Source organism: Amblyraja radiata, chromosome 1, assembly GCF_010909765.2.
Source record: "Amblyraja radiata isolate CabotCenter1 chromosome 1, sAmbRad1.1.pri, whole genome shotgun sequence".
NCBI lineage: Eukaryota > Metazoa > Chordata > Chondrichthyes > Rajiformes > Rajidae > Amblyraja > Amblyraja radiata.
In genome coordinates this window covers 132,744,035-132,758,793 of record NC_045956.1, presented here as the reverse complement: position 1 = coordinate 132,758,793, position 14,759 = coordinate 132,744,035, and the positions used below count along the sequence as shown (strand labels likewise).

General features: G+C 46.6%; 1 protein-coding gene across 1 annotated transcript in view; it reads left to right on the top strand.

Moving 5' to 3' along the window:
• Positions 1-10,135: 10,135 nt before the first annotated feature.
• Positions 10,136-14,759, top strand: part of tars1 (threonyl-tRNA synthetase 1) — a 49,864-nt gene continuing 45,240 nt past the window's right edge. The window contains exons 1-2 of the mRNA XM_033031012.1: positions 10,136-10,274; positions 12,891-12,950. Coding sequence (XP_032886903.1) covers positions 10,227-10,274; positions 12,891-12,950 — 108 coding nt within the window. The 5' untranslated portion in view covers positions 10,136-10,226. The remainder of the gene's footprint in view (positions 10,275-12,890; positions 12,951-14,759) is intronic.

Below are 14,759 nucleotides of genomic sequence, written 5' to 3'. Positions count from 1 at the left end.
TACGTTAGTTACCTTGTTCAATTCCAATCAAAATTAAGTAAGGAAGAATATAAAATTTTCTTCCACAGTTCACATTGCATACAGGATATTTGTTCAATGCTGATTCACACAGCCCCATGCTCATTAACCATATTATCCATGTGAGAATGTATGAGTTTAATAAGCAGTTATTAAAGTGTCATTTGAAAAAATAACATTTAAAATTCCTGTATATGCCTCCTGTTCAACCATTTTTCATCACAATTATGAAAACTGATAAGTTGAAGTAATCAGGAACTTCAAACACATTGAATTGGTTAACCTGGCCATCTGATAATGAAATCTTTTACACTGGTCAGCTAGAATTTTTAGGAAGGTTGTAGTGTAGCCTATAACCTAAGGCATGAAGACACCTCCCGTTAAGCCGCGGAAAAGCCGAGGCCGGAGTCTCGCGGGTCGGAGCCTGCAGCGGTTCCTGGGTCAACGGAGCCCACGGCTGAGGCCTGGGTCGGCTCCACAGAGAGGACCTGGCAGCATTAGGGGAGAGGTCGGTGTGGTGGTCATTGATGGCACTAACCGACAGACGAGGATGGACCATGTGGAAGTGAGGACGCCATTGCCAGGAGAAGGGAACAAAGGAGGACCTGGACTGAGCAGACCACCGTGAGGGAGTGGGGAAAGGGAGAGAACAAAGGAGGAGATGGCAGGGGTACTTGGTAACTTTGTAAATGCCCTCTATGTGGTGACTGACTTTTTGCATACCTTTTGTCTTTAAGCAAAGAATTTCACTGTGACTTGTCACATGTGACAATAAAGCATTCATTCAACATTAAGTTCTCAAATTTTAGGTAACCAGCAACCTTTGTAATTATGCTCCTAAAACGTACCTCCCTTAGTCCAGTTCAGTAAAACACTGAGTCAAGTACCAGATCAACTATTCTTTATTCTTTCCAACAATAACAAACTCCCTATACAATACCTAACCACCGCGGGTCTGATCCTTGTCTCTGCTCTTTCAAGCCCTTCAGCCTCGTGCAAGCAGACACCTCCAAAAGGTCACGCAGTCCAAAGCGCCCATCCAGAAGATCGACTCCGATCCTCATGGGGTCTACTCTTTTATAGATCATCGGACCCTGTGGCGCGAATCTAGATGGGGGTGGCAGGCCCTACCAACCAATCACAAATATCGATTACATTATACTGTTATTGACCGTTCCCTAACCCAATCACAAAGTACCCTATTACAATGTTTCTACAGAAGCTTCTAGCAGGAACTCGGTTAACATAGTTTACACATGTATAGAAACACTTTCCCAGGTAATTGTAAACAGTCTGAACAAGGCTTCACACTTTAACCAATCACAAGATAACGACACAGCAACATAGTTAACAGTATTTACAACTCCCCCTTATCTGACCAATCCTGACCAAGCATTTGCAACACCTCTGAGCCCCCTGCAAAAGTCCTTATACATTTTAACAAAGGAAAATACATCTGGACCTCATCTCATCCTGAATATTCATCTAGGGTCCAGACTTTATGGCGCCAGCTCACAGCTTGCAACTTTTCACAGAAAGAGGCCAAGCAAGCCTTGCAAATGCAAAGAACCTCCATTTTGTAATACCTCTAATTTGGCCAATATTAACACCTTTCTGTTCCTTTCGCTCACCTGAAGCAGCAAGGTCCTTCCACACACCCCTTCTTTCCAACCATCCTCCTGTTATCCAATATCATTCACCTCCCTGACTTAGTTCCACCTGCCTATCATCTGCACACTCAATCCACTGGATTCCCTATCACCCTTCCCCTACTGTTCCCATTTGCCCATCATCCCTCCCTTACCTGGTTCCACTCATCAGCTTGATTTCTTGTCAGATTTATAATCTACAGTTTATCACGTCCCAACCCGCTGTTGGTTTCCCCACCACTACCACCCACATTGTCCCGATAACCCCTGCTCACCTGGAACCACTGATCACTTGCCACCACCAGCCTCATCTCTTAACATCAGCTCTTTGTAATGGCTATCTCCCTTTTATACCCTCAGTCCTGATGCAGGGTCTCCAACCAAAACATCCTGGACCTACGAATGAACACTGTCCACTCTTCCACTGTCCTTGACTTTCTGACCCACAGACCACAATCAGTGAGTTCTCAGTCCCTTACTATACTTGTTACACATTCACAACTGTATAGTCAAATTTGGCTCTAACTCCATCTATAAGTTTGTTGATGACACCACTATGGTGGGCTGGATCACAAACAATGACAAGACGAAGTATCTGGCCACCGGGTGGCACCATAAGTGGCAGACTCACCAACTACCTGTCTCATCCCTTTCTTCTTTTGTTGTTTTTAGTCTGTTTAATTTGTGTGTTTTAGTGTATCTTCAGTTTTCTATTATGTGGGGGGTGGGGGGTGACTGGGGGAAACTTTTTTAATCTCTTCCCCTGACGGAGATGTGACTTTTTCCGTATCGTATCTCCGTCCGCATTGCGGCCTAACATCGTCGAGCTGGCGGTCCCTTTGTTAGGGTCCAACTTCGGGAGCTCCAACTGCAGGAGCTTCGACCACCCCGATCGCGGGAACCTCGGTCACTCCAATGCGGGGGCTCGATCGCCGACTGGAGGAGCTTCGATTGCGCTGGTGGGGACTCAGAGGGAGAGCCGTGAGTGCAGTGATCTTGGTGTTTGAGGGGACATTGTGCCATGAGAACATCCTGGAGTCTGGTGTGAGTGTGGACAGCTTTTTGACTGTTCGGACAGACAGGGAATGCAGAGAGAGTGACAGCGGTCGGTACATAGAAACATAGAAATTAGGTGCAGGAGTAGGCCATTCGGCCCTTCGAGCCTGCACTGCCATTCAATATGATCATGGCTGATCATCCAACTCGGTATCCTGTACCTGCCTTTTCTCCATCTAAAGATCCCTTTAGCCACAAGGGCCACATCTAACTCCCTCTTAAATATAGCCAATGAACTGGCCTCAACTACCTTCTGCGGGAGAGAATTCCAGAGATTCACCACTCTCTGTGTGAAAAATGTTTTTCTCATCTCGGTCCTAAAAGATTTCCCCCTTATCGTTAAACTGTGACCCCTTGTTCTGGACTTCCCCAACATTGGGAACAATCTTCCTGCATCTAGCCTGTCCAACCCCTTAAGAAATTTGTAATTTTCTATAAGATCCCCCCTCAATCTTCTAAATTCTAACGAAGGCCATCTGAATTGTTTCCTTGTATATTACTTGATAACGGTCTGTATGAGACAGAGAGTGCTCTTCTGTATGCCTATGGCTTTGTCTCACATACGAGTGAAAGTGCAAAAGTTCATCTGTAAGTTCCAGGTCAACATCTTCTGAGTATGCTTCCATCAACAGTTCAACGCCTTGTTGAATTTCTTGCTTAGATGCGGTCAGATTAGCAAGAAAGGAAAACTGTTGTGCAACTTCACTGCACACAGTACTGCTTCTTTTTAAATTGGTTTCAAGTGCATCTACTATAGGAATAAAGCATTTAATCCTAAACTTATCTCTTGAAGAGAGTTTATCAAAAGCATCAGGTCCATAATTTCCTTGCCATTTCCTTACTCTTTGTCTCCCTGTGACAGTTCTGTAGTTAACATCTGGCAAGGTGGCCTTTGCTTGTTGCTCCTCATCAAAATCTTCTCTAATTTTGCATACAAAATCTTGAAGTGAACTGTACAAACTTGCACAAGTACTCAATAACAGTTTGGATTTCTGAATGGCTTTGTTGACCTTGTGTAAATGACCTAGCAGACGGGTCCAAAAATGCAGCATAAACACAAATTCCAGTTCTTCCATTTTCTGCGAAAGATTGTTAGCTTGAAGCCAGGTATCACCCTTCACATTAACACCAGAGTACAAATGACCGAGGGCATCAGTGGTAGCGCTGTAACTTTCCAAAATAGCTTCTGTGGCTTTTGCATGTGCCTCCCACCTAGTGTCTCACAAATATTTAGGCACTTTTGACTGAGGTTGTAAAAATGATTTTAGAACTGCCCATCTCTTTGTGGAGGATGAAAAGAAGGTATAAATTTCATTGATAATTCCAAAACAGTTCACTGCATCAAGGCAGCAATCAACAGCCGAACGGCCCACCAAATTTAATGAGTGACCAGCGCATGGAATAAATCTTGCAAATTTGTTTTTTTCGAGGATTTTTTGCTGCATACCCTTGTACCTACCAGCCATGTTGGCAGCATTGTCATAAGACTGCCCTCGGCATTTTCTAAAGTCAATTTCAAGCTCAGTAGTGAGATAGTTAAACACAAAATCAGCCATGCTTTCTCCTGAGTGGTCTTTTAGCTCAAGGAAAGTTAAAAATCTCTCACTTGGTAAACAGTCTTCAGGTGATACATATCTGATAATTAAAGTCCAATTGATCAGTATGTGAAATGTCAGGGGTGGAATCTACTCCTCCATCACAGTGAGGAGGTGCCTGGTGAACTCATGTGGTGGATGTTAATTTGTGTTTATTGTGTGTTTTGTTGTTTATTATTATATGTATGGCTGCAGGCAACGACATTTCGTTCAGACCGAAAGGTCTGAATGACAAATAAAGGATCTAATCTAATCTAATCTAATCTAATCTACTGACAAGTTGAAATATCCAGCCTTTTTCAAGTCAGCCAGAATTGCATCCTTAACTTTTCTTGCCATGAGTTGAATTATTTCCTCACATACCGTTTTTGACAAATAAGAGGGATTTCCTGTTCCGGAGTTTCCATAACGATTGATATGAGCCAGTAAAAATGGATCAAATTTTGCAACTAGCTCTAAAAGACCAAGATAATTGCCGTTGGTACACAAAAATGCTGGAAAAACTCAGCGGGTGCAGCAGCATCTATGGAGCGAAGGAAATAGGCAACGTTTTGGGCCAAAACCCTTCTTCAAACCCTCCATAGATGCTGCTGCACCCGCTGAGTTTCTCCAGCATTTTTGTGTACCTTCGATTTTCTAGCATCTACAGTTCCTTCTTAAACAAGATAATTGCCGTTATTTGGAGATCCAAATTGTTCATTGTCTCCTCTGAATGGTAAGCCTCGTTCTGCAAGAGTGCATATTACGGCAACAATTCTCTCCATGACATGCCGCCAGTACTGCTGCTCTGCTTTAATTGTTCCTGTTAACGTTGGCCCTCGCTTTCTTGTTAAGTAGGTCAACATGGCATTCCTGTGAATTGTTACTTATTGAGAATTATATTGCAAAACCTGAATCAAATCTGAATCAAATCTGCTTGAAAAAGTGTAACTTATAACTAAGCAAACAGGTTCACTTCTTAACAAACAAACTCACAAAGCAGTTTGGTAGACCAATTCAAAACTTACTAATTATCGGCCGATGGAAGGGACAAAGGTGAGGCCTCTGCTGCCGACAAACCGTTCGGTATCTGAGAGGGGGAGGTCAGCGGGGGATGGTGAACACACGGCAGGGATGGGGGTTGGGGCCAGGGGAAGGCAGGTGAGTGGGCTGAGGCCGAAGTGATGTCCGGTGGATGGTCAGGGGGTAGAGGGGTATGAGGACTGTAGTGTGGGTGGGGAAGAGCTGGGGTCACATGGTTTGAGGGGAATGGGGAAGACCCAGTGGAACAGCCACTGAGGTTACCAGAGTTGAGGGGACTAGCATTATAACCCAGCGTAGTCAAACCAAGGGGAGTGGGAATCTGCAGCGTAGAAACCAAAGATACTAGAGGAGCTCCTCTAGTATCTTTGGTGGAAACCTCAGGCCCGGTGCCGAGTCCAGGCTGCAGGTAAGGCGACGGTTGTGGGCTGCTGGAGGGCAGTGGAGTGGCGAGCAAAGCGTGGGAGGTCCCGGTGGGCGGATGGTCGGTAGGGCGGCGAGGTGAGTCCGCCCCAGGTGCGGCGGTGAGGTGTGTAGGCCCCCAGTGCGGCGGCGAGGTTCGGCAGGGGAGAAGGGTTAAATAAACTACATGCCTTTTGCTTTGTCCTGCACTTCCAATGATCCAAGGATCTGTGGAGCAAATTCCTCTCCACAACGAATATATACCTCACCTGCATTTTAATCCCTCCCCCTCACACCACCAAAGCCTCCAGAATCACAAGCATAGCGCCACCGATGTTAGGGTTTGTAACGCCACTATCGCACAGCGCCACCGATGTTAGGGTTTGTAACAACGCCACTATCTCAAAAGTTTAACACACCTTGGTGCAGCGAGCAGAGGCCCCCCTAGATCTCGAGGCCCTAAACTTAAGCTTGTCTAGCTTATACGTAAATCCGTCCCTGAGTATAATATAGATAAATGTGAGGTTATCCACTTTGGCGGCAAAAAACAAGGGGGCAGATTATTATCTCAAGGGTTAGGTTAGGTAAGGGGGAGGTGCAGCAAGACCTCGGCGTCCTTGTACACCGGTCACTGAAAGTTGGCTTACAGGTACAGCAGGCAGTGGAGAAAGCTAATGGAATGTTGGCCTTCATAACAAGAGGATTTCAGTATAGGAGTAAAGAGGTTCTGCAGTTGTATAGGGCTCTGGTGAGACCACATCTGGAGTATTGTGTACAGTTTTGGTCTCCTAATTTGAGGAAGGACATCCTTGTGATTGAAGCAGTGCAGCATAGGTTTACGAGATTGATCCCTGGGATGGCGGGACTGTCATATGAGGAAAGATTGAAAAGACTAGGCTTGTATTCACTGGAGTTTAGAAAGATGAGGGGGGATCTTATAGAAACATATACAATTATAAAAGGACTGGTCAAGCTAGATGCAGGAAAAATGTTCCAATGTTGGGCGAGTCCAGAACCAGGGGCCACAGTCTTACAATAAAGGCGAGGTAATTTAAGACTGAGGTGAGAGAGTTTTCACCCAGAGAGTTGTGAATTTATGAAATTCCCTGCCACAGAGGGCAGTGGATGCCAAGTCACTGGATGATTTAAGAGAGAGTTAGATAGAGCTCTAGGGGCTAGTGGAGTCAAGGGATATGGTGAGAAGGCAGGCACGGGTTATTGATAGGGGACGATCAGCCATGATCACAATGAATGGCGGTGCTGGCTCGAAGGGCCGAATGGCCTCCTCCTGCACCTATTTTCTATGTTTCTATGTTTCTATGCCACATTCTCGAGAATGTATTCAGCCATAGCAGGCCAGTTTTATCCACAAGTAGTTGCTCTACTCAACAGCCAAGAATCTGTAGCCTCCCTTTGATCTGGTATTTTGTTGATTCACATGCTTGATCAATGGTGTTTTATCATTAATGTTTTATTATTATTAATGTTTAGTGTTTTCTGAGTTATTCGTAACTGTCACTGTATGTCATGTTGTTACTTGTGGGCAGAGCACCAAGGCAAATTCCTTGTATGTGAATACTTGGTCAATAAACTTACTTACTTACTTAAAACATGTTTTTTGCTCACAGGAAGGTTACATCAGTGCTCGGGTGCCCTGCATGGACAGCGTCAAAATACTTGCTGTGTAGAGAAGCGGGAACTACAGCCTTGTGGCCTTTTACGATAATACCATCTTGTAGTACTAGTTCATCATGGATGGCAAAGAAAGGTCGAACTGGAAATGGTACATTGTAATGCTTGTCAGGCCAGCCGCGCTTAATGACGGAGGCGAGTGACCGTAAGGTACTGTCAGCAGCAGTCATTACCACAAAGTCGTCATCCGGTGAGGGCGGACCCTCACAGGTCTTTCGGGGAGCATGCGAGAGGGTGTCAGCCAGGTGCATGTCCTTGCCACGTTTGTAGGTCAGGGCAATATCATACTTTTGAAGCTGAAGTAACATCTGTTGAAGGCGTCCTGGAGAGGCATGTTTCGGTTGCTGACCAGGGGTTGGTGGTCAGTTTCAATCGTGACCGTATGTCCATAGATAAAGTCATTAAACTTCTTGCATGCGGAAACGACTGCTAGCAACTCCTTTTCAATTTGGGCGTAGCGTTGTTCCGTGTCAGTCATGGTGCGCGAAGCATAAGCAACAGGCTTGTTGCCGCTACCGTCACCTTGGAGACAGGCTGCACCTAGTCCGTACTGTGAAGCATCACAATTCAGTGTGACCGGTAGTTTAGGATTAAAATAAGCGAGAGTGGGGGCACAAGACATTTGCTGCTTAAGAGTGTCAAACGCCCTCTGCTGTTGCTCGTGCCAAGCCATAACAGTGTCTTTGTGGGTAAGCTGGTGCAGTGGGGCCGATATTTAACTGAAATTCAGAATAAATTTGCCCAGGTAGTTTACTATGCCAAGGAATCTCTGCAGACTCAAGCACATCTGTGGGTGCTGGTAACTCGATGATAGCAATGGCTTTTGCCAGACCACCCGTTGCAAACATTGGACTTTATCTCAGGAATTGGTATACTACAGTGCTGAGAACTATATTCTGTGTAAGGAGGTACTGCAGATGCTGGTTTAAACCAAAGATAGACACAAAAAGCTGGAGTAACTCAGCAGCATCTCTGAAGAAGGGTCCCGACCCGAAACATCACGCATTTCTCCAGAGATGCTGTCTGTCCCACTGAGTTACTCCAGCTTTGTGTGTCTATCTTCAAACTATATTCTGTACTCTGTATAGAGTCATACAGCGTGAAAACAGGCCAACTGTATCTTTCCATTTGCTCTATCCATTGAGGTTGACGATTCAATTTATTATCTAATCTGATTGGATAACATACACAAAGTTTTGCACTATAGCTCGGTGCACATGACAGCAATAAACAAACTAGTTTTGCAACATTTACCAGCAAAATCTGCAGCGTCCAATGATATGACCGGTATTTGTGAACTGCACTGAAATGTTATAGTTCAATGCAAGCAAATAAAAAACTACAAATGTTGTAGTATTCTGATCAGGAGGCAGTTCTGAAGAGAGCAATAGTTAACATAGCACATAGTTGAGCTCAGAAACGTTATGCCTTGTTGCATGAGGTGATTAGATCTAAGAAAGTATAATTATCACCTAACTTCTCTTGCTCGCATTTGTGTATTGGGATCACAGATGAATGATTCCATTCCCATAATTTGAATTTCTATCTAAATCCAGCCTACATCCCATTCTTTATTTCACCTATTGTAAAATATTTAAAATAACAGCAAGATTTTGTGTTTGGGCAATGTTCTTTGCTGTTAGGTCGATCCAGCGGTTTCCGCCGTTTGTCACTGCAACCACAGGGATTCCCTGCAGCCGAAGCCTGGAAAAGAGCCGATGCTGTTGGGCTCACAGATTGCTTGTTACAGGAAAGGGGGGAATTTGCAATGGCAATAGATTTTGGGGTGTCTTTTCTGAGATCAGTGTCCAACTGCCCTAACTGGTGACGGTAAGGTCCGGACACGCAGGAGCGCAATGCTCTCGCGCTCCCGGGGCCCAGCCCCTTGGCCTTCTGCAGGTGGCATCAAGGCGAAGATAAACACAAAATGCTGGTGTCACTCAGTGGGACAGGCAGCCTCTCTGGATAGAAGGAATGGGCGACGTTTCGGGTCAAGACCCTTATTCAAATGTGCTACACATTTCGTCTGCTCCAATGCGAAATCTCCTCAAGGTATGACTACTGTGAAGAAGTTCTCCTCCTCTCCCCAACAAGAGTTCTGCAACATTCTCTCTCGCTGCTCCCCCTCTATGAAATTTTTATCGTTTGCTTCGTTGTCAACTTCTCCTAGCTAGCAATGATCTTCCTTCAACTCCATTTCCTTTGATGTCTCGTGTTCACACCTTCCCCTTCCTTATCTCTGTGTCTCCCCCTCCCCTGACTCTCAGTCTGAAGGTACGGGGGTCTCGACCCGAAACGTCCCCCATTCCTTCCCTCCAGTGGTGCTGATGCTGCCGGCCTGTCCCGCTGAGATACTCCAACACTTTGTGTCTATCCTCCAGCATATAACCATATAACCATATAACAATTACAGCACGGAAACAGGCCATCTCGACCCCTCTAGTCCGTGCCGAACACATAATCTCCCCTAGTCCCATATACCTGCGAAGCACTAGTATCTTTGGTGTAAACCAGCGCCTGTGGGTGAGTGACGTCGAGTCCAGGCGCGCTCCGCTATAAGATCTTTGGCCCTGACCCACTCAAACATCCCTCTCAACCAAACTTGCCGGAAGGCCCGCCCACATGCCGGGTTTGCCGGCTCTGATTGGCCGGCGCTCGACGCTCAGGCGGTTCCCCGGGAGAGGCACGGGTTTGTATTGGGCGGCGGCACCGTCACTCAGGCCGGGGCGGGCAGCAGGTTGGGTTGCACTGGGCGCCGGTGTGTTGCATCAGCCCGGTTGGTGCGCGGCGCGGAATGGAGCGGGTGGCCGAGCAGATGGAGGCCATGGAGGTGAAGGATGCGGTGAGTGGAGATGGCGGCGGCGGCGGCGGCGTGTGGCCCATTCGGCCCCCCTGGACACAGTAGAACTGTCCTCTCGGCATCGTCGGCCCCTGGTCACCGGCTTCCTGCGGCCGGGCCGGGCCGGGCAGCGAAGAGTGGAGGAAAGAACTGTAGATGCTGGTTTAACGAAGATAGACACACAAGGGACCCGACACTTCTCCCATCCCTTCTCTCCAGAGATGCTGCCCGTCCCGCTGAGTTACTCCAGCATTTTGTGTCTTAGATCCGGCTTCGTGGCGGCGCGGAACCTATTGCGCTCAAATGTCAAGATGAGGGGCTCGTCCCTTCGTCCGCCTCCCTGTCCCACCTGGTGATGGAGGTGCTGCTGGTGGTACTGCTGGTGGTGGTGGAGGTGCTGCTGGTGCTGCTGGTGCTGCTGCTGGTGGTGGTGGTGCTGTTGATGCTGGTGGTGGTGCCGGTGGTACTGGTGCTGGTGGTATTGCTGGTGGTGGTGGTGCTGTTGATGCTGGTGGTGCTGCTGGTGGTGGTGGTGCGGGTGGTGGTGGTGGTGCTGGCGTGTGGCGGCGGCGTGTGGCCCATCTGGTGGTGGTACTGCTGATGGTGGTGGTGGTGGTACTGCTGGTAGTGCTGGTTGGTTGGTACTTGGTAGTGCTGGTGGTGGTGGTGGTGCACACGCTTCTAACCGCAGGTTCCCCTTCTCTCTCCAATGGGAGTTCTGTGAAATCCCCTTTCTCTGCTTCCCCTCTGTGATTCCTGCTACTCTCGTGTATCTATCCATCATCACTCGCCAGGCTTTGCCCCGCACACTCCTCTCTTCTAGGTTCCCTCACCCCGTAGTCAGACCCGAAAGGTCGACCATCCACACCCTCCACAGATGCTAAATTACTCCAGCACTTTGTGTTTTGCTCAAGATTCCATATCTGCAGTTCCTTGTGTCCCCATTATTACTGCTGATGGATATTCTGCCTTGACAGGTTGCAGCTAATTCCAACAATTAATGCAGCATCACCCCAAGAGCGATGTCAATTTGGACCAGGCCTGGTTGTTATTTCCTGTTTTGCAAACGAGTTATACGCATTAATTTTAGTTTGCTCATAGCTGCCTTAATTAAGATCTGAGGGCAGCATGGTGGCGCTGTGGTAGAGTTGCTGCCTTACAGTGCTTGCGGCACCAAAGACCTGAGTTCGATCCTGGCTACGGGTGCTGTCTGTATGGAGTTTGCACGTTCTCCCCGTGACCGTGTGGGTTTTCTCTGGGTTCCCCGGTTTCCATGCCAAAGACGTGTGGGTTTGTAGGTTAATTGACTTGGTATAAATATCAGGATCAATCACACTTTATTCACCAAGTATGTTTGCAACATACCAGGAATTTATTGGCCTGGTCAGTCATAGAATTAAAAGTAACAGATCACTCAAAAACACATTTTAACATGAACTTCCACCCACAGTGACTCCTACACTTTCCTCGCTGTGATGGAAGGCGAAATAAAGTTCAAGTCTCTTCCTTTAGTTCTTCCTCGGTCGTGGGCCTTGAGCCTCTGTTGACGGAATGATTTTGGCTCCCGTAGCCGTCGGCGTTTGGGCCCTCCGCGTCGAGTTGATCCGCTCCCGCATCGGGGGGGATGTCAGCTCCCCCGCGCCGGGCGATCAAACCTTGCGTCGGGGCTGGTTGAACCTTCCGCGATATTGGAGCTCCCGACTCGGCCTCACCCGAGACTGCGAGCCCTTGGTGTTGATGTCGCGGTGGGAGCGATCCCAGGCAAGGGATCCGCTCCGATGTTACTTCCGCGTCCCGCGGTGGGGCACACAAAAGTACGAGGTGGCCTCCAGCTCCATCGATGAAAGGCCGCAGAGCCCGGAGAAGGTGATCCGAAAATTGATCACATCTCCGGGAAGGTAAAAACTTGAAAAAAAGTTTCCCCCGATCCCCTCCCCCTCCCCCCACATAAAACAAACTGAAGAACATTAAAACAAAAACTTTTAACAAACTAAAAAATAACAAAAAGAATGAAAAAACGAACAGACTGTTGGCAGGGCGGCCATCTCCCCGGCACCCCTGGTGGTCTATAAATATAAATTGTCCCTAGTGTGTGTAGGATAGTGTTAATGTGAGGGGCGGTACCGACTCGGTGGGCCAAAGGGCCTGTTTCTACGCTGCATTTCTAAACTAGAAAAAATAGGGATTATCAATTCTGACTGGTGCTCGTCCCAGAATTGGATGTCAGCAAATGATATTGCATTTACCTTGTAAAAATTACTAGACTGTAGTTAAATACCCCGATTTGATACCAGTGGTTGCGAAAGGACTTCCAAGAATCGGGCAAAGTCTATGAAGAAAAAAATAATCGGGAAGGGGGGGAATGTGCAACTGGACTACCGGAAAATTCTTAAACCATTGGATTCCACCAGTGAAATAGTAGTTTTGAAAATTCGCCTACAAGGATGAATGTGTGATTAGTCATAAATGTGTAAGGCTCCAATTTCCTCCTTGTAACCAGGAGTTCCAGTTATATTACTTATTAAGGCTCCTTCTGAGACTAAGGAGAGTGTATATGTTATGTGATTATTCTATATTATGTGCTAATTCTTAAGATTTTTATTATATTTTTGCTTTCAGGTTAAAGGGGTGCATAAGAAATCATCTAATAAAGAAAGTGGTGATACAAAGAGAATTGAGGTGACTATTAATTCATTGCTGTTTTCTAAAGTACAAAACTGGTTGAATGTAGCTATTGGTAATCGTCAGGATTACCTTAAATATTTTTAACAAGCATTGAACTGACATTTTGGTTCTTTTATTTATTATGTTGGGTGTACAACGGCTCTAAAACATTTTCCTTATTTTGCTGCATCTATCTCCATACTGTTTTTGAAAATTATTTCAAAGAGGATCTTACAAGTAAAAGTAAACCTTTTTGCATACATATAGTGGTTTTGATTCCGAACACATTGCTTAATGGTGGGAATATTGCGGAAAGATTGAGAATATATTTATGCTGGATCATGCAGTAAACAGATTCAACAAACTTTAATAAGTAATTGTCATAAATAACTACTACAGATAAGTTGGTAACTAACTGCAAATATTTGTGAGAAATAATTGTGATCGAGGTATTGTTTCATTTTACTTTGACTTATTTTGAGCCAAGGACTACAAACCTGCAGTCTTAACTGAAAATGGGTAGCAATGTTGTTAACAGTGTGTTGCTTCATCAAGTTCATTATCACAGAAGCGTTCTTAATCCAGCTGTGACGGTATTGAGATAGACGCAAAATGCAGGAGTAACAGCGGGATAGTCAGCATCTTTGGATAGAAGAAACGGGTGATGTTTCTAGCTGAGATCCTTCTTCAGACACCAGACAGTCTGCAGAAGGGCCTCGACCCGAAACATTGAAACACAGAAACAGAAAATAGGTGCGGGAGTAGGCCATTCGGCACTTCGAGCCAGCACTGCCATTCAATATTGTGATGTATATGTAAATGCCAGTGCCCCTTTAATATAAAGGGCTGTGCCTCGTGATCGAGAGCAGGTGACCTTGGAGAAATGTCCGTGGGTGGGCAGAATAAATCATACTTACAAGATGTCGGACGTGTTTTCCTTCTGCTTGTGCTAGTCACAACAGGGCCTTACGTGGTCTCAAACCAACATTCCTCCACGTAGCCGGGCCGGCAGCTCAGGAGATTTATGAGACCTTTGCGTTTACCCAGGAGGAAACTGACAAAATACAACCCATGAAGGATAAGTTTCAGACATACTGTGAACCAAAAAAGAACTTAACTGTCTCAAGATATGTCTTTAATACACGTAATCAGCGGCGAGGGGAGACCTTCTCCAGCTACCTGACTGCAGTGAAGTCTTTAGCCAAAGATTGTGAGTTTGGCATTATCCATGACTCATTGCTACGAGACAGAATTGTCTGCGGCATCACCAGCCAGCCGCTCCGGGAAAAACTACTACAATGCGATGATTTAACACTGGAAAAATGCAGTGACATGTGTCTGATAGCTGAAGCAGCAGCCGAACAGATGAAGCAGATTGCCCCAACTGCCATCGAAACCGAAGAGACAGTTGATTATGTGAAACGGGACAGTGCCAGTCGGCCTTGGGGCCGAGGCAGGGATTCGCGACCCAGACAACCACAGACAGAAATCGTGATTCTGGTAAGGATACCGTCTGCTGGTCATGCACCCGCGGGCATAAAGGCAACTACTGCCCTGCTCAGTACATGAGATATTATACCTGCGGAGAGATTGGACATCTTTCCAGATCCCCCGACTGTCCGGTAAATAGAGCGCCCAACAGCCGCCCACGTCCCCGACAATATGACCGGCGAATCAGCCAAAAGGCTGGGGACTGGAGCCGTGACGTCCGCAACGTCGAGTTCCAGATGAACGCCTCACCGCTGCCTGAGCCAGTGGACGACGAGGTTGATGTCTTCTACATTGACGCCGTGACTGATGCTGTGATTGGGTCGACGTGTGAAT